The 24,235-nt window shown below is 32.7% G+C and overlaps 1 protein-coding gene across 1 annotated transcript; it reads right to left on the bottom strand.

Annotated features, from left to right (window-relative positions):
• Window positions 1-4,580: 4,580 nt before the first annotated feature.
• Slf (C-type lectin domain-containing protein slf) lies at window positions 4,581-18,708 on the bottom strand. Its single transcript, XM_083034858.1, has 4 exons — window positions 18,565-18,708; window positions 17,163-17,298; window positions 7,449-7,628; window positions 4,581-5,890 (listed from the first exon to the last, which is right to left on the bottom strand). The coding sequence occupies exons 2-4, from the start codon at window positions 17,296-17,298 to the stop codon at window positions 5,508-5,510; spliced, it is 699 nt and encodes a 232-aa protein (XP_082890984.1). The 5' UTR covers window positions 18,565-18,708; the 3' UTR covers window positions 4,581-5,507.
• Between the last annotated feature and the right edge of the window lie 5,527 nt (window positions 18,709-24,235).

The raw sequence follows: 24,235 nt of genomic DNA, 5'->3' as shown, positions 1-24,235 counted from the left end.
CTTTCATAACGCTCGATCGATTCGAGCCATTAATTACCATCGTTGTTGACGATAATTTATGCATCGATGAAATCCAGAGCTAAAAAGAGCAGCCGCGCTTTCCTCCCCCCAGGAAAATCGAACAGGTGTCGATCCGCTGGCTATTAACATACCGGCAGCGAAATGCATAATTTAGGGACTTTATATAACATTTATGACGTATGATTTCCATTTTATTAATCCACTGTCGGGTGAAATAATGATGCCAAAGAGCACGCGCGACGCATAATTATTTACATACCCTCGGACATGCGAATAAATTATACGTCGTGTCCCTTGCGTAAATCGCCCGCAAAATATGTACCTAAATACCGAGATGATGATACTTGGTCGATTATACGCCTAACGATGTGGATGGAAATCGCGCAAAGAGTCGTGTGTACGTGTGCGAATGATCTTGTTACACACGGATTTTACGTCGTTACACCGTCATTGCTGGCTAGAGAGAAAATTCGTCTCAAATTTTTCCAGCGTCCAAGCATACTGGACCACCCACCTCCTGCTTTTCCCGCTCTCGTCACGAACGTGATCAACGGCAAATGTCAAAGTCGTTTCAGAATCGAATTTTCTTATCAACACGCACCTCTCTCGAACCCTCTTCCGAAAGCGTCACCGGATTTCCGATCCGGGTATCCAATGAACAAAATAAAAAAAAAAAGGAAGAGTAACAAAACATTGGGAAACGGCGTCTCGCTCGAAAACTATCCGGACTTTAATTTACGCTCTGGCATTCGATCCGCGCCCGAAAGCTCGAGCTTAGGATATGGTATTACCCTTTTTCTTTTTTTTCTTTTTACTTTTTTTTTATTTATTTTTTTATTTAAAGCAGTGCGGCGTGTCCGTCGAGCTGATGTAAGGAAAGATTATGCATATACGTGCGTGTATGTCTATGGGTATATGTAATATTTAAATTAAATGGATATGCGCGAGTATTATTATGTTTGTTGTAATGATCGAGCGATCGAGGATCGTGAAGTCTATGATGGAGCACAGAGATTAACTCATTGGTTTGATTTATTAACGAACTTGTATAATGGTTCCTAATTTAGTTGATTCCATGCAACTTCAATGTGTATTTAATATACTATTGCAAAATTATTGCCAATTACTGCAAATTTTCTTTTCTTTTTTTTTTCTTTCATATAATATTTGACTCTTTCGAAATCATCTGAAGACAGGAGAAATTTCATATCTGGTATATCTTGGAATTCGTATTTTGATATGAATTTTTTCATAGGTAAAATTTCCGTTTCTTTAAGATGCAATTTTGTAAAAATAAACCAATGAGTTAAAATGTGCATTCAACTTATCACGATCCAAGCATTTGAAGTGAGGATGCACACGAATCTGTTATGTATCGATATCTGCGAATGATCAAAACGATCGCGATGCAAAAATAATTCATTTAAACAAACAATTTATTATTACATGTATTATATGCATTGTTATTTAATTTGCATGTGAGAAAGGACATGCGAGTTACGTAAAAGTAGACTGAAAGTGCGCTCGAAATTAAAATATCGCCGAATTTTAATATCAGTACTATATTTTGCGCCTATATTATCTAATGATCGAAACGATACATAACGGGTCCAGCAGAAAAAGCAGCGCGTGTTTTATCCCATATCGTTTTTTTACTCCCCTGACTACGCGATCTTCGATCGCGATCGAAGTGATTAAGCGATCGACTGAAAGAAACGCGATTCATTAATTTTTATATTGTGCGTGTCACTATCATGAAGTATTATTTATTAGTTAACGTGGAGAGGGAGGCGTGCGCCTCCCTGTGTCTGTCCGTTCATCATTTCATCTTGTTTTTAATTAGTTCGCTTAATACAAGCAAAGGCGCGCCGCCGCATCGCAGACGCACCTGCGACCCCGGCAACACCTGTGACGGTCGACAATTTTCGGCGAGACCGACATTCGCTTGAAATATTTTCTTTCTAAAAATTTCGCCATAACTTGCAACTGAATTATTATTAAATTTACATTAATTTGTAAACAGTATGCAAAAAATAATACGCAAAATATTAATTTTTTGGTGAAAAAAAAATTGAGCTTATGCGTATATTACATTTCAATATTTTTTTACGCAAATCAATATTCAGTATTGGTGAAAAAAAATATTTAACGTATAAATAACTCATTGATATTTATATATGTTATTTTTCCTGCAGACTAAATTTATTTAAATGTTTATCAATTGACTATTGTTTTCGAATTATGATATTAATTTGCAATCTCTGTGGAATTTCGAAAAGATTTAAGAGAAAAATAATGTGTTGAAAAAAATTTGGGCAAGTTGAAGTTAAATGGTTACTAATACTAATAACTTAATGAAATAAAATTGTCGATAAAATACGTGCTGCAAGAGTCGAACGTGCGTCTGTGAAAGCCTGGAAAGAGAGAATGCAGAAGTCGGAAAACAATCTTGCGTAGATACAAATAAGAAGCGCTCATTCACTTCGTATGAATCTGGATATTCTCTTTAATATTCTATATGAATGCGAAACTTTCTAATTAATCCTGTGCAACGTATAAAGCACTTACTACGAGAATGGAAAATATAATTAATCGTTCAGTAGAAACAATTGCGTTAACGAGTAAGTTATCATCGGTTTAAAAATTTTCTGTATGCGACTTTAATGTGCGACTTAAATGATTGAGAAATATGATAACTAATCGTAAAATTATCTGAGTCAAGAACGCGCGTGTGTAAAGTTAAATTAGTAAATTAATCGTTTAATTAATCGTTTGCACTCAAACGGCAAACACGATTAAATGTAAAACTTCGCGACTAATTTTATGTAAATGTGTTCGCGCAAATAGTGTCTGCGCAATTTCTGTTCTGTAACAAGACTCTAAGATGTCCGATAACAACAAAGTCCAAAGACTCATAAGAATAAAACGTGAATACACAAATGATTTTAGTAATAGTAACATTAATAATTTATATTATATACAAACAGTCACACGTAAAAAAATGTACACAAACCAAAGAGGTGGAACTAGTACAGGAGAGATAGAGAGAGACAGACAGAAAAAGAACGTATGTATGCGTGCGGGAGAGAGAGAGAGAGAATTCAACTGTTTAATTAATTAATTATCGTTTAATTAATTATTGTCATTGGTCGTCATTCGTCATTGTTCATCAAAGCATCACTATTGTCATTCTTCACCAATCATCATTGTCGATAAATTGATTATTCTTCTACTTATTATTATTGTCATCATTATTGTATCATTATACATATTGTACAAAACGTGATAACTATGAATCCTCGCTTAGATAATTCGCATAGTAATTTTCTGTACACAACATTCGCCGCGGCAGAAGAGAAATACAATGGTATTTAAAAAAACTCATCGAAATATTTTTTTATACCTGTATCCAAATAAAGAAAATTTTATTGTACGAAAATTACTCTTACATACGCTTACTGTTAAAAAATTAAAAACTCGTTAATCCATTTAAATATTTGCATCTTAACAATGATAAATGTAAAAATATACGTATTAATTTGTTAGTAGTAAAAATTTTTAAATGTTAGCTGATATTTAAAAATTTCTAGGTTTTCTTTCATTTACTTTTTCCTAAGTACATTTCATAGAAAATTTAGTAGGAAGAAAAGTATTTAATAAAATCTTACATTTCATAGATTATTTTCTACAAAGATTATATTCACAAATACAGATTATACTAATATATATATGTATATATAGTAAAGATTTGAAAGAACTATCTACTAGCTTTAGCCAAGGAATCTTATTGATGATTCAAACTCGTTCAGAGGAGATTCAAATCTATTTAAGTGAAGACTCGAACCTCTGTTTAGCGGAGATTCGAACTCTGCTTGACGGAGACTCAAAGCAGGTTTGCCTGCTTATTGTTAGTGGAGATTCAAACCTCGTCTAGTAGAGAGGTTGAATCCACTTCAAACCTTATTCAGCGGAGATTCAAACCTCATTTAGTCAAGATTCAAACTTATTTACAGGAGATTCGAACCTCAGCGAAGACTTAAATCCTCTTAGCGGTGATTCAAACCTTACATATTATTTATAAATTATTCAAATTATGTATGACATTTGATTTTAGACACATGCTGTTAATACAAGATATTATTAGTTAGTGTAAACTTTTAAACAAGTAGTTATGATTTAGTGTAAACTTTTAAACAAAAAACAGTACTGTTTAACTCTTGTACAATATGCATAATGTGTGTATTTATTTTTACAGTATTTTTACAGTAAGTATATGAAATCATCAAGTCCATTAAAGTCATTGTTAATTTTTTATTAATATAAAATATCAAGAAAATATCGTAAAATATCAAAATTATATCGATCAAATATTTGCAAAGTATATAAGCAGAAAAAATATAAATGTAGACATTATTTGCGCGTCGAAATAAATTTATTATAAAACAAACTTTTTTAAAGAATTAATTTTTATTTTGAATCTAAAAAGTAATTTATGTTACAATATTACATATTTCTGGGAATATAAAGATATATTAGATATAAAACATAAGATACATAAATTACGTAAGATTAAGTTTATTTCATAAACGTACAGAGATTTTGTCAGCCAAATATCTATCAATAAATACATATACACAATTAATTACTTTTTTCAGTGGATACTCTGTGATTACAAATCAAATAAAGTATAAAATTATTGCCGAGTTTTTTTCAATTCGATGAATGCAGAAAGAGCGCAGCGACGAGACACGTATTACCTAATCGATATATAAATAATTTAGAATTATACCAAATTAATTTTTATACCAAATTGTTGTGTACAATTGTTACATTTTACATTTATTTTTGATTATTAAAATTGAATATAAAATAAACTATTGATTTCTCATCTAAGCGCATGATATCCCACAGATTGCACGTTTTCTTATTTTTATTTTTTATAAATTTATGAAAATTTCTGATGATAATCAGAAATTATTTGTATGAGAAAGTCACTTTGTGCAGGAAGAAAAGACTAAAGATACAAGTTAACGTAATTATGCAAATTCGTACCATAAGAAAAATCGACAGCAATAAATTATAAAAAAATTATATAAATCTAGAAGAGAGGATAAATTACTAAATTACAAGTCTAGCAAGTTCGATTAATTGAATGATACTCATTGTCAGTCTAATATATTATAAAAACTACAAAACTACACCCTTTATACTGTAAAATATAATTATATAAAAGTTGTATAGAGAATTCGCATATTTTTTTTATAAATTGTAATTTCATTAAATAAAGGAATTATATAAATCTTGCTTGTAAAAGATCCTCTATGATCATTCGAGTATCAGGCCACATAGAAATCTCGTGTCTCTATTCGGCACGTGTCTCGTCGCTCCCTCCTTGCTACGGGAAGTATAGAAAGGGAGTAAGTATTGATGTGACGCTGATGGACGATCATGATCACCAGGTAGGTGTTGGGCTGACCGCAGTCGCTTTAGAGGCGAATGCCGCGGTTGGTGCTGGCCACGTAGTTGAGAAGCTCCTCGGAGTCCTCGCAAACGAACGGCTTCTCGTGGTAACACGCGACGTCGTGCCAGGCGATGCCGTCATTATATACGTTGTTCAGGACGGCCAAGCAGGATTCGGTGGTACTGTTGATGTCATACTCAGCATTGTCCGGCTGTCTGACCTTCTTGTGGCCGGTCTGCGACCACGGGTTGAAAGACCAGCCTGTCGGTGCCTGGTTGGTGGGTGACATTTTCTCGCGATTCGCCGACCAGAACCAGCCGTACACGGACTTAGGCTCGAGATCACGTCGATTCTCACAGCCCTTGAAGTCACACAACCGTCCAGATGTCCAGATATATGGAACATCGTCTGAAGGAGAAAATAAATTTTGTATGAATAAAGAATTGAAAAAAAAAAAACTCCCGATATATAGATCTAATTAAAGTAGAAATTTTACTTTACTATTTTTTAGGAGATTATTCGAGAAAACTTACCTGGTAAAATTAATTTTAAATAATACAACACTGTTAAATTTAAGAAATTATAGCTTGTTATTAAGCATAAAATTAAAATAGAGATATATTCTCGTTAAAATTTTTATTAATAGGTAAAAGCCAAGACCGATGGATATTTTGCTCCGAGAAAGAAGAGAAGTAAAGGTGGGTCTTATGACAGGTTCTTGGCGAAATCAACTCATTGTCAGTGCCATATTTTACTTTCGCCGGACTGCAAAAGGATTCATGCACCGCGCGATGCTGTTATATAAAAAGATGAGACTCTCTAGCCTCAACCCACTTCAAGACCCCGCATTACCTTGAAAACTGTCTTATTATACTCATTGACTCGCCTCCGTCGTGATGAATATCGCTCGTGACGAGCGATGTTCGCGGATATCATCGCGCGATTGTATGATAATTGTGATTAAAGCAAAATCCAATAGATTCCCACAAATTTCTATTAATCCATGGCTATTGATTAATCAATTTCCGTGTAGTCATGCATGATTGACATTGCAATTTTATTTGTCTAGAACCTTGATTAATCCATTCGATTAAGTATCTCGAGTTTATAAATGTAAAATAGCGAAAAAAAAACATTAGCGGATTAAAAAATACAGCGAATTAAAATATTTATTACATGAAATTATTTTTTTAAATCAGATTTTCAGATTATAACGAAAATGAACATTTTTTTAATAAGATATATCGACAACAGCTTTACGCTATTATTCAAACTTACGATCTTCTCTAATGTTAAAAGAAAACAAGAAGGAAGAGAGGAGAGAGCGGCGTGCTAATAAGAAGTGAGTAAAGCTAGGTAAATTCTAGATCCTTCGGTTAATTGCAATTTTACTCCTTGAGTGCACTTAAGCGCATCGCGCTGCAGCCGAAAGGTCGTAATGAAGAGGGAGAGAAGAGAGATAAGGGAGGAGAAAGAGGTTTTGCGGGGAGCGCATCGTCGTTAATCATTCGAATCCACAACGAAATGATGTTCCACGTCGGACCGCTTGTTTCGAAATATTGCCGAATGATTATCTCTCTCTGGATGAAAGTTGCCGCGGTAAACCGCCAGTGTCGATATCTACAACCTGCTACCGTCGTCGTCATTACGGCTATATGCCGTGTGGAAACTTTCTATTGCAAATGTATAAAAGGCCATTGTGTCACGGAAATAAGTATCTTTTTATGGTTTTCGATCGATTCTCAAAAATAAATTCGAAAAAATTCGTAACTTTTCGAGATTCCTAACAAGTCGATACGTCGCTGCATTCTTCTTTATTAGGAACGAAAACGAAGTATCTCGTTCTCTATTCGCATTGATCTCGCATTTACAATTGGGATAATGAGAATGATTCATAGTAGAATGACGTATGTATTGACACATTTCACATCAGAGAGTTTAAGCATCGCGCGATAAAGTTACTTACTCTGTTGAATAAGTTTGAAGATCATGTTGTTCTCTTCTTGGGTTTCTATCGAGACAAGATCCATACAATATTCCCTGCAAATATTTCTACCATCTAACCAGTCTCCTCTTTGATTAGCGTGGGCTGGCACGTGTCCGCTGTAGAAATAATTGTGCCCCCGGAAATTGAACTGCTTCGGCCCTGTGAAACATTTTTTTTAGTACTATTTTCTAAGAGAAAAAAGTACCGAAAAAAACATATTTCTAACGTGACACACTTTTTGATAGAAATTTGAAAGACAAGAAGATAATTGAAGTAACGTTGCATTTTTATTTACATTGCACTATGTCTAGATACGTAAAAGATATCTTCTCTTTTATCGTCGCATATTATTCACAGAGCTGTCATCCAGAATGTCTTTCTGCTTTTGCAGAAAGACTGGTAAATAGATGATTACATCGAGCATCGCAATCGCGTCTTTCTTCTTATTAAAAGATACTCGATTCGCGAATCTGTGGTTAATAATTCAGAGGTCAAACTGTTGTTGTGCGCTGAAGTAATCTGTAAATCTATGCTTCTCGCAGATAAAAACATATCTGGCTAAAACCGGTTGCTTCTTAGAGCGGGGAGTCACAATAAGTCACACAATAAGTCATTTTCATCCACTTAAAAAATTGTAAAGTTCTTATAAAGGAATGTATTTTTGTCAAATATCAACGCGATGTCGCATTTAAATAGTCTTCTACCGAATATTATCGGACTTACGCAATCTTGATCGGAATCGCTAAAGTTGAAACACGTTTGTATGTCGTAGTAATTTACGAACAGGGAATCTGTAATCAGTGGCAACACGGTGGCGGCGCGTCATTATCGTTTGCTTTAAATGTCAACGATCTCTTATGTTTTTCCCCGGTATTTATGCAAGCATGTCTCTTCCCATCCACGATTTACACCATATGTCTCATCATGAAACTCATGCGCCTAACAGCGCATTACGAAACGATACTTGTACATATTATCGCATTATTTTATATATATATATATATATATATATATATATATATATATATATTCCTCTGTCAAGAAAGCGAGAGAGATACATATATTTCGCTTTCTTGCTATGACATAACGTTTTATATTTCGCCGCGTGCGCGATCTCCTCACCATGCTTTTTCCCTATCTCTTTCATTTTTTTTCTCGGTCTTTTCTCAAGTCGATTTGTCGAGTCGCTTCTATGTTCGTCGTGACATTCGTAACCCACATTTTGCTGTTATTACTGCACCGACATCGCACGATTTTATGCGGTTTTAGATGCTAGAAATATATTTTGTGTATGTCTTTTCAAATATAATATTTTCACAAGTGTAATATCTCTTCAAATATATCTTAAAAATGACAAAGATTTAAACAGAATTTTCGAAAATTTGGAGAGATACTGTAAGATTCAATCTACAGCTTCTATTGTATGAAAATATTTATTCTGATAAAAATAAATCTGGAATTGGCTGGTATATTTGTCGGAATATTTTTATCAAATAATATGCTATCTAGATGAAATAAAAAATATTGAGTTAGTTATTGCACACAAAACCAGATAAATCGGTTTTATATTACGAAATTCAATGTTTAGAAAATATTTTGAAACGCTGTATGGATATACATTATACATTATAATATGCAACGATATTTCTTCTATGGTTCGTAGAATCTAAGAATATATGTAATTTATATTAATGTTAATTAAAATAACCAGATTTTTACGCAGTATTTTTGGCAACTTGTTGGCAATGGCGCTATGTTGATTAATATTTATTACATGATGTTTTATGTACATGATGTAAGAAGTAGCCATCAAATTTGAATAAAACAAGAAACGATCAAGTCGATCTCCGGATATCTACGCCCTTTACTGCTTACACGTCCTTGCTCACAAACGGTTTCAGTCAATTGATGATTTCGCCTGGTATTCGCCAAGAATTGAACACGCTAATGTCAAAGGTCGAGAACGCCGAGAATGGCAATTTTACAAACGGCCGCTATTCTTTACACATTTCTTACAATGTTGTAATTTAACAAATGATCATCTCTGCGTAACCGCAGCCTCGGTTAATCCGTAAATGGAATAATAACTCGGCAGAAAAAAGAGATACGCTTGTCTCGTTTAGTATATCACGAAAAACAATTATAATTTCATATGTCTATGAACTGAACTGATTACACAAAAATATTTTAAACAATCTTTTGCCACCGATATTTATTTTTATTCACTCACACTTTGAATTACTTATCATTGCAGTTCTTGGTAGAATAATAAATGGAGAGAGGATTTAAATAAAGAAAATATATTTTAAAAGAAAAGAGCACCAGTGTGAATTTTAATTGAAATATCTTTGAACAAGATTTCTTCGCAGATGAGTCGCGTTAGCCAGCTATCTGCTTGGTTAATTCGAGACTCGTGCTTAATTCGAGATTCCGCCGTAGAAAGGCGAAGTGCCATTGTGTTGCGCTTGTCGAGGAAAAAGAAGAACTGTCTGTCACACATAGGGTTTACGACATAGGACAAAGTCGTGATTCCCGTTGTCAGTATAAATTTAACGAATATCTTATAATAGAAAATAAAGATTTCACGGTTGTATCATGCGTTCTGCCCATGGCGTTTAATAGCTGTCACTTGAATGCGTTTCGTAATATATATGAACGCTCTGATTATTTATTGATTCTCTTATATTCTCTTAAAGCTGTCCGATTTATGTGTGAACATTGCATAAAAATTTAATAGTTACATCTCTGAATTAAAAAATTAAAAGCGTATAAAATAACATGTATCACATATATAAACATAATATATAAATATATATACATATATTTAAAAAATTTTTTTTTTAATTTAAAAATAATTGTTTAAATAAAAAAATATATAAATATATTAAAGAAAAGGATTGATGTTTTTTTAATCTTGTTTGTGTTAATACATTTTATTATATACGCTTTTAATTTTTTAATTCAGAGATGTGATTATTAAATTTTTATGCAAAACACACATACATACACATGATTTATATACGGAGTCTAACACGTGTATATGTGTGTGATTATATACATGTGGAAGAAAGGAAATATAAAATAAACAATAATTAAAATCACAAAAAAGTGTATGTGTGTGTATTTACATCCATTCTAAGACGTGATTAAATATGAATGACTATCGACATCAGTAAACATTTTTTTAAGAATATTTACGACGAGAAAGTGATCTTAGTTGATCCACGAATATTAAAAGCTCTATTAAATAGCCATTAAATATAATGAGAAACCGCGTCACGCTTGATTAATGAATAGACTGTAAAGAGTAATGTCTCAGAAGTAATGTCTAGCATCGAAGTAATATATTTATAAATAACACGAAAAAGAGAGAGAGAAAACACACCGCGTATATAAATAAATTTATCACTATGTTGCACAGCCGTCGTACTTAAATAATAATTTACGCTTTCATTAATCGAAGTCACACACGTGAAGTGATTTCAATGGAGAAGACATGCAGCATATGTTAAATGTAGAGATGAGTACGTCGTCATATGAAACTGACACTGTGATTGCATCGAACGGAAATCTACATGTAAATATTGTAAAACATTATACAGTGGCACTACAGCTGTCATCGCATGGTTATTCTCGTCTAGATCGATAATCGATATCGAAACTTGCGACATAACGGTGCGATGTATTACATGATTGCTTAGCTGTCCATTGTGATACATAATACACAGATACACTAGAAAGCGACATAAATATTTATTGTACGAAGAAATAATGAAAGAAAAAAAAAGATTAGAGTTGTACATATATTTGCAAGAAAGAAATAGATATATTATAAATGGAAAGAATATTTTATGTTATAAAAAAATATAAAGAACGAAATAAAATGTAAGTAAAAAAATTAATCTATTAAAGCGAGTAGAATATAGAGACATGTCTAATAAAAATTTCTTTTTGCATACAATCGTAGAAATTACATATTAAGATTCACACAACTGTTACGTGCCGCATAATGTATAAATGCAAACAATATTACATTATGTATTATTAAAATAACGGTACACAGAATGATTCCGTTCGTGATTATATCATCATTATATGCAGAGGATTTGTTTTCACGCAATGACGGCAATGCATCCGCGTGCATCGAACAAAAAAAAACGTTTGTCTATCGGATAAATGCAATTTATGATCGTTATATCATCGTTCATTAAACATTTAATTATGCCCTTCGCGCGTCTCACGCGTCTCACGCGTTTGTGTCAAGGAACTTGCGACAATAATCGCTTGAATCGTATGAGCTGTGTTTCACTAAGAATCATAGCGCATAATATAAATAAAATAATGTGTGAGATTTCTCAAATATTATATATCTATAAATTTAATAATAGATTATATTGAAAAACAAATAATATATATATATATATATATATATATATATATATATATATCATTTATTCTTTGAAAGAATCTTGTTATTAAAATCTGAGTCTCTCAGAGTTTTAGTGTCGGTGAACTCTCTTCCACGTCGAAATGTACAATATTTTTCTTCGATACACGCTTCATCTACTTGAGACAGAGAGAAAGTGGATTTCGTTAGTAATGCGACAGTGCGCCATCGATGTGTTTCGACAGCACGATTCACTTCCGGCGTCATCATTGTGGAACTAATCTCGAGGGACAAATCGGTTATTCGGAGGAAAGTATTGGCATCTAAACTGACGCTACTTTTTAATGATGCGGGGAAACTTTAAATGAGCGTCACTTGATTAACGATATAGCGAGCGCGTACATTAATGAGCAAGCTTCTCTTGTAAGTACGATCGTTACTGTAATCGCAACCGATCTCTAGTAATTGTCACGCAAGCGGATGTCAATCGTATCTACATACATTGTTCCGCGTGTGAAATTCAAAGCGCGAGAATCGCATACTTTCAAAAATTACGTGTCATCTTTGGCGAGATGCAATGAAAAGCGAAATAAATATTTGAAAGAGATTTCTTCGAGGAAAATATGAAAATTATTTTTTCTTTATAATATTTCAAACAATTTTAATGTAATATAAAAAATATATATATTATAATTGAGTTTTTTAGATCTTTTACAAAACGTAGTCGCAAACTATACGCATTGAAACAAGAAGCTAATAAGAATTAATTTATGTGTTATTGTGAATTAAGGATAAAATTAAAATTTATAACTAGACAAGATATTCCCGCACCCACAATTCATGCCGCCTCATTGTCGATTTGAATAATATCAATTAGCATTAATTGTAATTAACATTGCCTATATCATATTAATAATTTTGTAATATAACAAAAAATAAACAATCATTTAAGCTGCTTATCAATTGGATTATCGTTAATGGAATCGTTCCAGAATCGAGCGCGCTCCATGAGTGAATTCGTCGGGAATCAATTTCTCGTTCCCGAACGGGATCAGTGGGTCGACGGTAAGTCGTGAATAAACAACGTTCGAGCGCGGAGGCGAAGGAAAAGGAAACTCTCGTGGCTCTTCGCACGAGCTGCCAGGCGAAGGTGAAACTTTTTCTCTTTGCGCGACGGGTCAATGGGTCCCGATACAACTCGTCTCGTATGGGGAATAACGGGTCTCCCCGTGTTATTTTCTTTTTAGTTTTCGAAGGCGACCAAACATTCGACTTATAAGATAAATGTTTGATTTTCGCGAAAAAATAATTGTCCTAATGATTGTCCTTTAATAATAATAGACTACTTTGATGTTAATAATACAGACAAATTTGATGTTGAAATGATGATGTTTCGCATTTCACAAAAATATATTGCTCAATTTAACTTTTTTAGAGTTGGAACATGATTTATATTATATATTTAAAAGTATCCCAAATTAAAATTATATAACAACTAATATTAATTTAAGAAATTTACTTTTATTGATTTTTCATTGAATTGTGATTTTAAAAAATTCATACAATATATTTATTTAAATCGTTATATTTGTTCAAAAGTATTCAGACAAAACTGTCGTCAAAAATGACCATCTTTATCGAAAATAACCGTCTTTCGAAATTCTCTATAAAAAATGCGTTCTCACGTAAAAAAATTTCACAAATATTTTTTAATTAATATATAATATATATGTAAATATTTTCATGACATTCTGAAAATACATTTTCGTAGACGAATCGTGCAGATTCTGTTCGTTAAGCGACAACGTACGGGGAGATAATCTCCGAAGAGAGACCATTGTCCAATTTCGCAAGCAGTTCCTGACATTTTCGTGGCGATATAGCGCCGGCCTTTTGTAAAGTTGTCAGTCAGTCAACCTCACGCCAAGTAAGATTGCAACAGCTGATCGGTCAGCCACACTGTCATAAGCCGATTTAATGGAGATTTGTTAGCGACGGTCTTTTATTCGGCGTCAGCCGTGTTGCACAATTGTGATTAACAGCGGTATAATACGTCGATTAAACTTATACGCGATTGTCCATCTCGATTTTTTTTTTTAACCACGAGCTTGCGAAATTATGTCCTTATCGCGCTTTCGAGTCGATCGTGAGATCTCCTAAAGTCCTTGTCATAAAACAAACAGTAGCGTCTTGTGCAAAGTATACATTAATTTAATTAATTATCCGTCATTATATCTTAATTACTTATTAATGCCCCGAGGGTTACATTTAGCCTATAAAACAAGAAAGTTGTTACATAAGCATATTGTTATCAAAAATCTATTCTTGCTAACCAAAGATTAATGCAGTTGTCAAGCCTAATCTTTGCGTTTTGTTATGCATTTTATAATACGTCATAGCTTACGTATCAACGATTTAATATAAGATATGTAGATTTTTATTTCGCCCTGAACTCGACGGGAAAATTCGAAAATTGTATTGAATTATCGCATCTTCGTGTGTAATTACAATATGCGCGCGAGAGAGTAATATGGTAAAGCATGCGGACACTTAATCGCGTATCTTCACCGTAATAGCACAGTCGGACAACGGTTTAATAGGCCGATGGGTATTATATAATATCCATAGGCTAATACTTGTTCACATGTTACTCAACAAGCGTGTCATTATCGCTCGTCTTAAGCGTAAGACATGCACATGTACATTACGTATTCCATTGTATTATTAACGGCTTCGCGATAATTCTCGTAAGTTTACAAAAATTAATCACGCACATGTTCCGTTAATCTTTTATCTTGATTGAACGAGGAGGTTTAGAAATTCTGACACCAAGATTTAGACTGATATTATACGAATATATGATACGTAGAACAATGACGTAAGTGGTCATATGTAATAATAAATAAAAATGAAACTATTTTTATATCTTTGCTCCTCGTGCGTAATTATTTCGACACAACGTGAAATTTTTAATTTTATTCTTCATTCAGTATCATTATAAAGATGTCTTTATAAATTGTACATATATATATATATATATATATATATATATATATGTATCACATCAATGTTCGCGCATAGTTAAACGTTTTGCATTTTTTCACTGCACGTAACTGAGATTTGTGCCAGTTTTTCTGCTTACATTCTTTTACGCGTGCGTGTCTGCATTGACACGCTTATTATATATTTTTTTTTCTCGCGGCGCGAGCACGAGGGAATCACACTTGATTGTTATTGACATGGTCGCTACGCTCCATCCTGTTATCCTGCCAGGGCATTCCAGGAGAGCGAGCAATCATTAGGTTGTTAGGTGATTGTGGTTGTATCCGAACATCATTACGTTGCACCATTACGGCAAAGCCGATTCACTCCCACGACCTACTCGCGCCTCTCACGTTATTAAATACCGTGGAAATGCGACCATTTAAAATTCCGTATTTCTCTCCTTCTGTCTCTTCTGTTGCACTTTGATTCGCGAATGCGCTCTATATTCTTGCGCGATTTCGCTTTCCTACAAAGAATCCTTTAATGCGTCTTCTATATGCGCGAGTATCTGTTTCTTTCGTTAAAATGCATTTATTCTAACGTCATTTAGCGCTGTTTTTATAAGAAGTAAACTTTCTCTACGTTATAATGTATAAAAAAAAAAGAACAAATTGTGCTGATCAGGATTAATCAAATAGTCAATGTAATAATTTACCAATATTTTTTTATCTATAATATTTAAAGCTAATATCGGAATATTATTAGAATAATTAAATTAAGATTATTATTAATCATCTTTAACCGGGATTATATTTCGATGAGCTGAGATTTGAAAACTACAACCTAATGACATTAATTACTCGCAAGATATCTCGCAAACATTATCAATTGAATAATTTGTATCGATGTCTTTGCTATGATGTCGTTAATCAAGATCTTACTAATAATCTGCCGCGTTACAACAATGTTTGAGACATCCTCGCGAAAATTATTAGATCGTTGTCTGATTGAAGGTAATGCTAATCCAGCGATACTTAATATTAGCATTGCGTTACAAATGGTCATGAACGCATTGACCGCAGGACTAAATCAGGATATCATTACATTTAAGAAAATTGCCACTGAAATGAGTAGAAAGCAAAAAGATGATTCTCAGAATAATATAGTTGTAGAAATGCAGTAGATATTTGCTGCATTGTAGAAACTAAAGTGACATACTAGTTTTTCAAAAAGAACAATTGTAATTTAATTATTTTATACATTATTTTATTAATTTTCTTCCGTAAGAGTATATTTAGTGCATTTACTCCACTTTAATAATAAGTGCCTTCTACTCGCTGAGGCGCGACTGACTTCTTGATCGAGTGGCGCCGAGAAAGTGTGTATCAGACAAGATAAAGAATCAGCAGGAAAGTTCTCCGTGCAATGATATCGGGAATCCGTTGGCAGTAACAAGTGGACGCAAAAACTGGTACCCATGGCGATTAAAAGTGAATACTCGGGGCGCGTGCTTGCATAATAAGAATTGAGAGAGGCTCGTCTGCTTTTAAAAGTATACTCGTAGCTCGTGAAATTACGCGAGGAACAGGGGGGAAAGCTTCTTAGCATGTATCAGCATTGTAACCTCGATTCCTTTGAGATGGCAATACCGTGCCGAGACGCACGATCGCCCCTTCTGCGAGAAAATGAAGATGAAAGTGCCGTGCCGCTGCATTTCTCATTTTTTAAACGAATGTTTTACGCGCGGGTGATCTAATCGAAACAGGCTCGGATGGTCTTATGGGTGAAAATTTCTCTATCGTGAAAATTCACCGATTCGCAGCATTTAGTTAATCGTTTAACAGTCTGTGTTTGTACGACGTAAGATTATTATAAGATATCGCTGAACGATCTTGATTACGGAATAACGCAATAAATTATTATGTTTTGCTAAATAAATTCTATAACCATCACATTCACTAATTGCTCGTTGTGAAACATAAGATTATCTCTCTCAAAAATATTTTATATAAATGTAATAAATTATTATTACTTTATTTAAGAACGAGAATTGTAGTAATAATTATTTCAACAAATTTAATATATTGATTTAATTTTGTCGTCTTAGCTCATGCAATGAATAGATAAATTTTACTTAAATCTATAATCTTCTAGAGCTCACAATATTATAATTAAATAACATTATAAGAAATTTGTGCGTTTGTAAATAATAATTTTTAATTTTAATTTTTTTTTTGTCATTGTAATGCATTATCAATGCCCGCAGGAAATATAATATGAGCAACGTTTGATAGGATACACGCATGTTAGAAAGCACTTACGATTTGCACACTTTTGTGGTATCGGAAGAGACAAGAATCTTCCAGGTCGGTTATTGCGCGGTCCAGATTCATTAATTGCTGGCTCGGCGTTGACGAACACCGCGAGAAGCACCACAGCCAGCGGCACCAAAATCATCTACATAGCAGGATATTAAATATTAATGTTACATAATATCCCATAGTATTAAAATCAGCTAAATTTGATTTGGAAAATTTTTGTAATTTTTACAACTATGGGAATATTAAAAATTTATAAATTATCTCGCTTTGCTTAATGCATCGAATAATATAATTAATAATATGTCTTTTAACTGTCAAGTCTTCTCTTTACAGAAAATCATAAGGAGAGAAGAAGAAGAAATATAATAAATAGAATATAGTAATAAATCAGTAATAAATATGTATTATCGATAACGCGAAATGCTTACAAATCGTCAGGCAAGTGTACATGAAATTGATAGATTATTTAAATATCGATTTAGACATTCAGATATCGCAATTTCATTGACTTATTACGACCGGTCGGCGAGAGTTTTCTACGTAATAACGTTGACATGTACAGATATGCAAGTGAGACTCATTCCGCCGACACAAACAGTTCCTTTCCATCAGGCAGAAGTTTCTCTTAGGGAGTGTCTCTAATAAAGTCGCAAGACAGTTTTTTTATACACGAATGCCGATATTATCCGTTACGTTACGTGATCCATCAAAACACGTTGACGTTTGATTGAAAAAAAAAAATTTCTCCGATAAACGTTGGAAAACAATAACGAAAAATATCAATATACCTATCATTGAATTTATAAATTTAAATAATATTTAAGAGCAAAATAATATTTCAAAAATAATGATTAATTTTTTTAAAGAGATATCTTTTAATTTTACAATATTTTATTCTTATATATATTTTTGCAAATTAGTAAAGAACAGAAATTTAATTAACGTTGTTTATAACGTAATAATTATGATTTAGTTTATGATGTATTCTTAATTTTATATACCTTTTGCCAAATTTAGAAATCTGTTTATATCGTTATAATCGAAATGTTACACTCTCTATATGACTACCGAGTGTGCAAAACAAATAAGATTTCAATTTGCAATTTTCAAACAGATTTTGTGAGAAATTCGTTTATGCATAAGCACATCGATTTTTAACAACAAATATGATTAAAAATTTGAAACTAGGTAAATTAAATCTCGCTTAGTTCAATTTCGATGCTGTGCATAGAGGAGAAAGTATATACTTTACCTTAATTATACATATGGATATTGCAGCGATTCTGTTGTCACAACGATTATAAACATTTTCGTCTATTCGCAGCATCGAAATTTGAACTCACCAAAAATTATACGTAGGTTTCAATCCTTGGACTATGTCATTCGGACGATCGACACTCACCTTGTATCACTTATCTCTTTGTAAAGTACAGATAGACGTCAAAGACGACGGTAAAAGAAACGTGGTCACTGATAGGGAATATGGAGAGACGGGCACCTTCACCGTCGATTATATAGAAATGGTCCCCACCAGGCAGTAGACTCATCCCACCCTTCGTTACAAGTGAAGGACCCAGCAGAGGACGTTCGGATGAAACGAGACCTTAGTCGGATAATTAAGGGTTAGAGATCTCGCAAAACGATTTTCTCGTGATCCTGAAAAATGTGGGTCATCGCAATCGGCGCAATTGGTTTCACATTTTTTCTTTTCTCGTTATGCGCCAAATTTGGTCCGCCTAAGAGTTATTTAAATTTAAAAAGACAAAGAGGACAGAAAAAGTTGAAGATAGAAGATTTGGGTCTCTATTTAAATTTTCTAGATATAACTCTATCGATCGGGAGTATCGTTCGACAGTATATCGAATCGGTTGAACTCAAAGCAATCGAAGCAATCAATCAATGTTCACCTACGGTTTCATCCACGTGGTTAATGATAGGATAGGTTGAAGTTAACAGCTAATAACAGTCAGAGTAAACTTTTTGTTCCCACAGCCATTTCGGCACGATACTGTCGGTTACGCGATCGGCGTAATTTATAACTAATTGCTTCATATCTCCAAAGCTATATATGGCTAATATTTCAATTTATAAGTTTAAAATGTCTTGTCAAAAGTAATTCTTTAATGTTTAAAAAACTTCTATTAAAATCTCTCTCTCTCTCTCTCTCTCTCTCATATAAAATATTTTATTGAACATTTTTATACTTAAGAGCTAAAGACATAATTTCGCGAAAATGTTTTTATTATCGTAAGGAAATTTTAAAATCAAATGTTATTATACATTTTTAAAGTCTGTTCTATCTCTAAAATATCTTTAACCTGTTGATTTAAGTTGGTGTAAAACTTCTCGAGTAATTGGAATTTCTGTTGGTTTATTTCAAGGTGATGTATCTGTTTATTAGAAGTCTCGCGTTAATCGATGTCCGGCCTAGAAAGAGTATTTTGTTCAGACATTTGTCGGAGTGTTTATAGTTGCTGTGAATTCAAAACGAAGTAGACGTCGCGAACGATAGCGACAGCATTGGTAGATGAAAAGACTTTCCATTTCTTTGAGTCTTAACTCTAGTGCTATGAATAATCGGCTGCACGTATTTCTCATTTCATATGTTAATATAGAGCCTTTCTGGACATGTGATGAAACGAAATTCTCTTCCTTTGACGAAACATCATGATGATCTTTGAATTCGTTTATTATTGATGGTATTTACTACACATTATGTAAAGATAAATATGTAACAAACACGTAGGTGTTAATAGATTTTAAATACAAAAATTTCAAAAGTTAATACATAATTTTTTAAACACAATTATATGATACTTCTACATAATTCATGTGTTTCTCTATCTATTATACATATGTACAAAATATTTCTATATGTGTATAATATTTTGTAATAGATAGAAACTATAGAAAATATCTTTTATGTACTAAGTATTTTAGAATCAAATGATTAGCACGAGAACCTGTTAAAAGTTTGATGCTGTAAAAAAATTAACTATAACATTTTTATATTAATATATGAAATCCAGTTATAAAATAAAATAAGAAACATAGTTTTGTTAGCTTTTTACATTTTGGAATCTTAATTTACTAGAATCGTGACGTTATATATCTAATCAAAAATATTTTGTGCAAATGTAAATATTATCTTCAAAAATTATTTTTTTTTTCAGAAAATTGTCTCATTAAACGCGATAATATCCGCATCGCAAATTACACACAGTAGTCATCATCAATCGTGCTAAACGTTTTATTAAATTATTGTCGTTCATTGTTTCCCGTACGAGCTCAGAAACCTGTTACTCACTCGTATCAAGTAATTGAAATGCACAATGGAACAATTAACATTCCCGGCAATTAAGACACCGCCTATTCTTTTCGCGCGTCGCTCAGAATATTATCTATACATTTTACCGCATTTACAGTCGTTTCAGGAAGAAAAGATCGCGCTACCACTTTTGGCAATTCGTTGTTGTCTCACGGTAAGACGAGAATTTCAGGAGACCGAATTTCAGAAAACGTCATCTGTGAATAAAAATGGTCGCTCCGACGACGACCTTGAAGATGCGCATCGTCAACTTTCACCAAGTGGTAACTGTAGACAAGTAATAGGATAGTCAATGTCATTCGTGCTGCAACTCGCGGTTAGGATCCAGCGAGCGGTTTTATTCTCGGAATTTCCACGATCCTCGGTTGAAAAGTGGAGGAGGTTCCGGTTGTGTCAGACTGGCGAAACCTAAGTCTCTTTACGGAGGAAATTGACATAGACGTGTCGCAGTAGCGATAATAATGAGTAACGATAATATTTGCAGTATCAATAATAATAGAGATCTTAATAGCCATGCAAATGAGATGAGATAAAAAAAATATATTGTAATCCATTGATTAATTTTGTATAAACTACAATTATATATAAATATATAAAATGCATAAATTCGCCTATTTATGTTTAATTTATCTTTTATTGCAACATAATTGGAATCTCGTAAAGAAAATATTTGCAACAACGGTAATAATGGTATATGGTCTTGCAGATTCTACTAAGAACGTCTAACAAGAAGCTGCGTGATAGCTCGATTAACATTTTACAAGATAAATTTATTATACATATAGTCCAGCATTTTTTAATTTCTCAGCTAAGGATAAGCTCTTCGAGAAAAAAAGAGAAAGAGAAGGGGGATATTAATTTTAATGTATAATATTACTATAATTAATTTTTTAATTTATTATTTACATTTGAATGCCGTTAATAATAAATTCTCAATGTTATTAAAAATTGACGTTTGAACATGATTATATCGATAAAAATCCAAAAATAATAGTTATAAACACAGCAAGAAAATAATGACGACATTAATCTGATTAAATATTGCATTATATGTGAATTATCCAAAGAATATTCAAGGATATTGTCCGAACATTTGTATCTTCTCTTTTCTTTTTCTTCTGTAATGGCTTTTCGCATATTTGTAATTTTATTAAACAACTATTTTATTGTACAATTTTGTGATGTTATCTGCTAAAATAGACCATAGAAAATTGTAAACAATGAGTTGGATAGCATCATGTTTTTTGACTTGCGATTTATTTGTAGTCAATAATTGTTTCAATTATAATTTGCTACGATAAATCCTCATTTATAGGAGTATTCTGCATATGCGATCGCATCGTCTTTTAGCTGATGTAACACTTTTGTTAGCTCCGGTAACTTCTCGAACACCTGTTACGCGCGTTTGTAATAGCCACAACGTCGGTCGGCTAAATGCATGTCTAACGGAATGCTTAAGATTTTCCTGAACCATAAAATCACGTCACTCGGTGCAACTCTTCCGCTTAAATATAAAGAAATAATTTTATAAAACAAAACAATAGATAATAAAATTAGAATGAAAAATAACATCGCTTTTCTTCTACAAAAATTGAGATTGATTGTACCTAATTATTGAAAAAAATCATAAAATTATATATAATATATAATAATAAATTATATTTTCTTGCAACTATGTGAGCTGCACCATTGCGTAACAATCACGATGTTAAACCGTTATATATCGCCATGGTTCATCGACATTTCGAATGGATATTTAAGAATATTAATGAGGATCATCCTTGAAGAACACCGAAAGAGACAGAAATAGAAGACACGAATAAAAAATTTGCTTTCTTGAATGTTAGAGAATTATATAAGATGCAATTAAAATAATACACGATAAACCATGTCTATTAATGATTAAATAATGATGAAATAATGACGACCTTGGTGCCATCGATAACCTCGAAGTTTAATTCAAGATTCGCTTTTGACACCACGATATTTACAAACTAATGCTAATATTGTCGATTTTTTTAAATTCCAAATAAGACAGTACATTGTTTTGAATAAGAAAGTGAAGTTTGAAAAGTAAAGCATGATATTTTCCATAAAAGATAAAATATCCTTTTATTATAAAAAGGCTTATAATTCATTATAAATACAATCGAGTGGGGAAAAAATTAATTTAACAATAAGAGTTAGTTTTCAAATCAATACTATCAAAAAACCAAATTGTCATAGGATATCAGATACTTTACTTCGGTTAAATTTATCATTTTTTCTTGCGATATATCTCAAAGGCCACATTTAATCAGATACATCTTCGCATAAAAAAAATATTTATTTATCTTTGCGTTACTCAAAATGACAAATGCAATTTGAATTATGATCTTATACGCATCTCTCCCAGATATTTATTTTAAACGAAATATTTATTCAACGGATAATGCTACGAGTTAAAAAAAAATATGTTTCGCGCATGCACGCGATTTGAGAAAACATTTTTATCCTTCGTATCGTTAAATGTCGTCTGTACTTCATTTAGATTAAGTACACCCGTCTGCGCGAACCTTTCGACGGCGATTCTCCGTATATGGCCTTGTTCCACGAAATTTATACCTTTTAATATGCAGACATGCGCACATAAACGTCATTAACACTAATGGCCAAGTTTGCGCGTGCGATAAATTTAATACGCTTTATTCGCGTCTGACACGCGCGGAGGTTGACGCTTCTTATGTGCGTAGTCAATCGTAATAATTAATACGCGTACGATACGGTACGTGCCATTTACATGAATTGCACCTCGTTGATGCAATAAAAATGTCAAGCGATGCTGTCGCTGATATCCTGGCCGACGCTTTTCCCCGTTTGAAATAGCATGTGACAACTTTGCACAACACTTTGCGACCGGCCGAACAATGCAACGTGCAATTGTTGCGAAAGATTGTGCGAAACGCAGACGTGTAAGACGAAAAGCGCTTGCAGAAACCGGAGCCAAGTTCCGTTTGAGATTTATCGCGCTTTTAATAGAATTTCATCGGTCATACGTTCGCCTGGCTTTGACTTCTCCATCAAATTAAAAATAGCAACGTCCGGGTAAAGTAATATAAATTATATAAAATTTATTCCGCATTTTATAATAAAGAATTCCATTCAATATAAATATTCGATAGTTAAATTCAAATTACATAGATTTAAATGTCAACGTTTCTTGAAGGACTCTTGCATCCTTAACTATGTAGAATTATAAGCTGATAAGTGCAGTTGAGAATTCGGAATTGACAAGACAAAGTTGACGCGATTGATGAGATAAAAAATATTTAATATTTAAATATAAAATATTTATTTTATATTTTTATTTATAATTTTACTTTTAAATTATTTATTACATTAAATAAAAATGTAGAAGTAGTTACGAGCATTATAGTTCAATGAAAAGTTGTTGTAAATGCAAATTAATTTTGAAAAATCCGACAGTAATGTTGTAGTCACCTTATGATGAAAGCAATACTTAGACAGCAATTTAAAAAAAATTGAAAAGAAATTTATTAATTAAAAAGCAAAAAGAAATAAGAGTGAAGCGTGAATCAATCAACATCTAGGTAAACATCGAAGTCTAGAATTAACAACAAAAACATTTCGAATATAATTATTTAAAAGAAGATTGGTCGATAATTACTTGTTTATTGCACATTTTCGAAAAATTGATTTCTTCTTATTTCGCATAAATCTATTATTAATTCACAGGTGTAGCGTA

This window comes from Prenolepis imparis, unplaced genomic scaffold (assembly GCF_030444845.1).
Source record: "Prenolepis imparis isolate NDT839.2.m4 unplaced genomic scaffold, iyPreImpa1.0 SCAF_3, whole genome shotgun sequence".
NCBI classification, from domain to species: Eukaryota; Metazoa; Arthropoda; class Insecta; order Hymenoptera; family Formicidae; genus Prenolepis; species Prenolepis imparis.
Note: the sequence above shows the minus strand (reverse complement) of the source record. Positions and strands in the feature narration are given on the sequence as shown.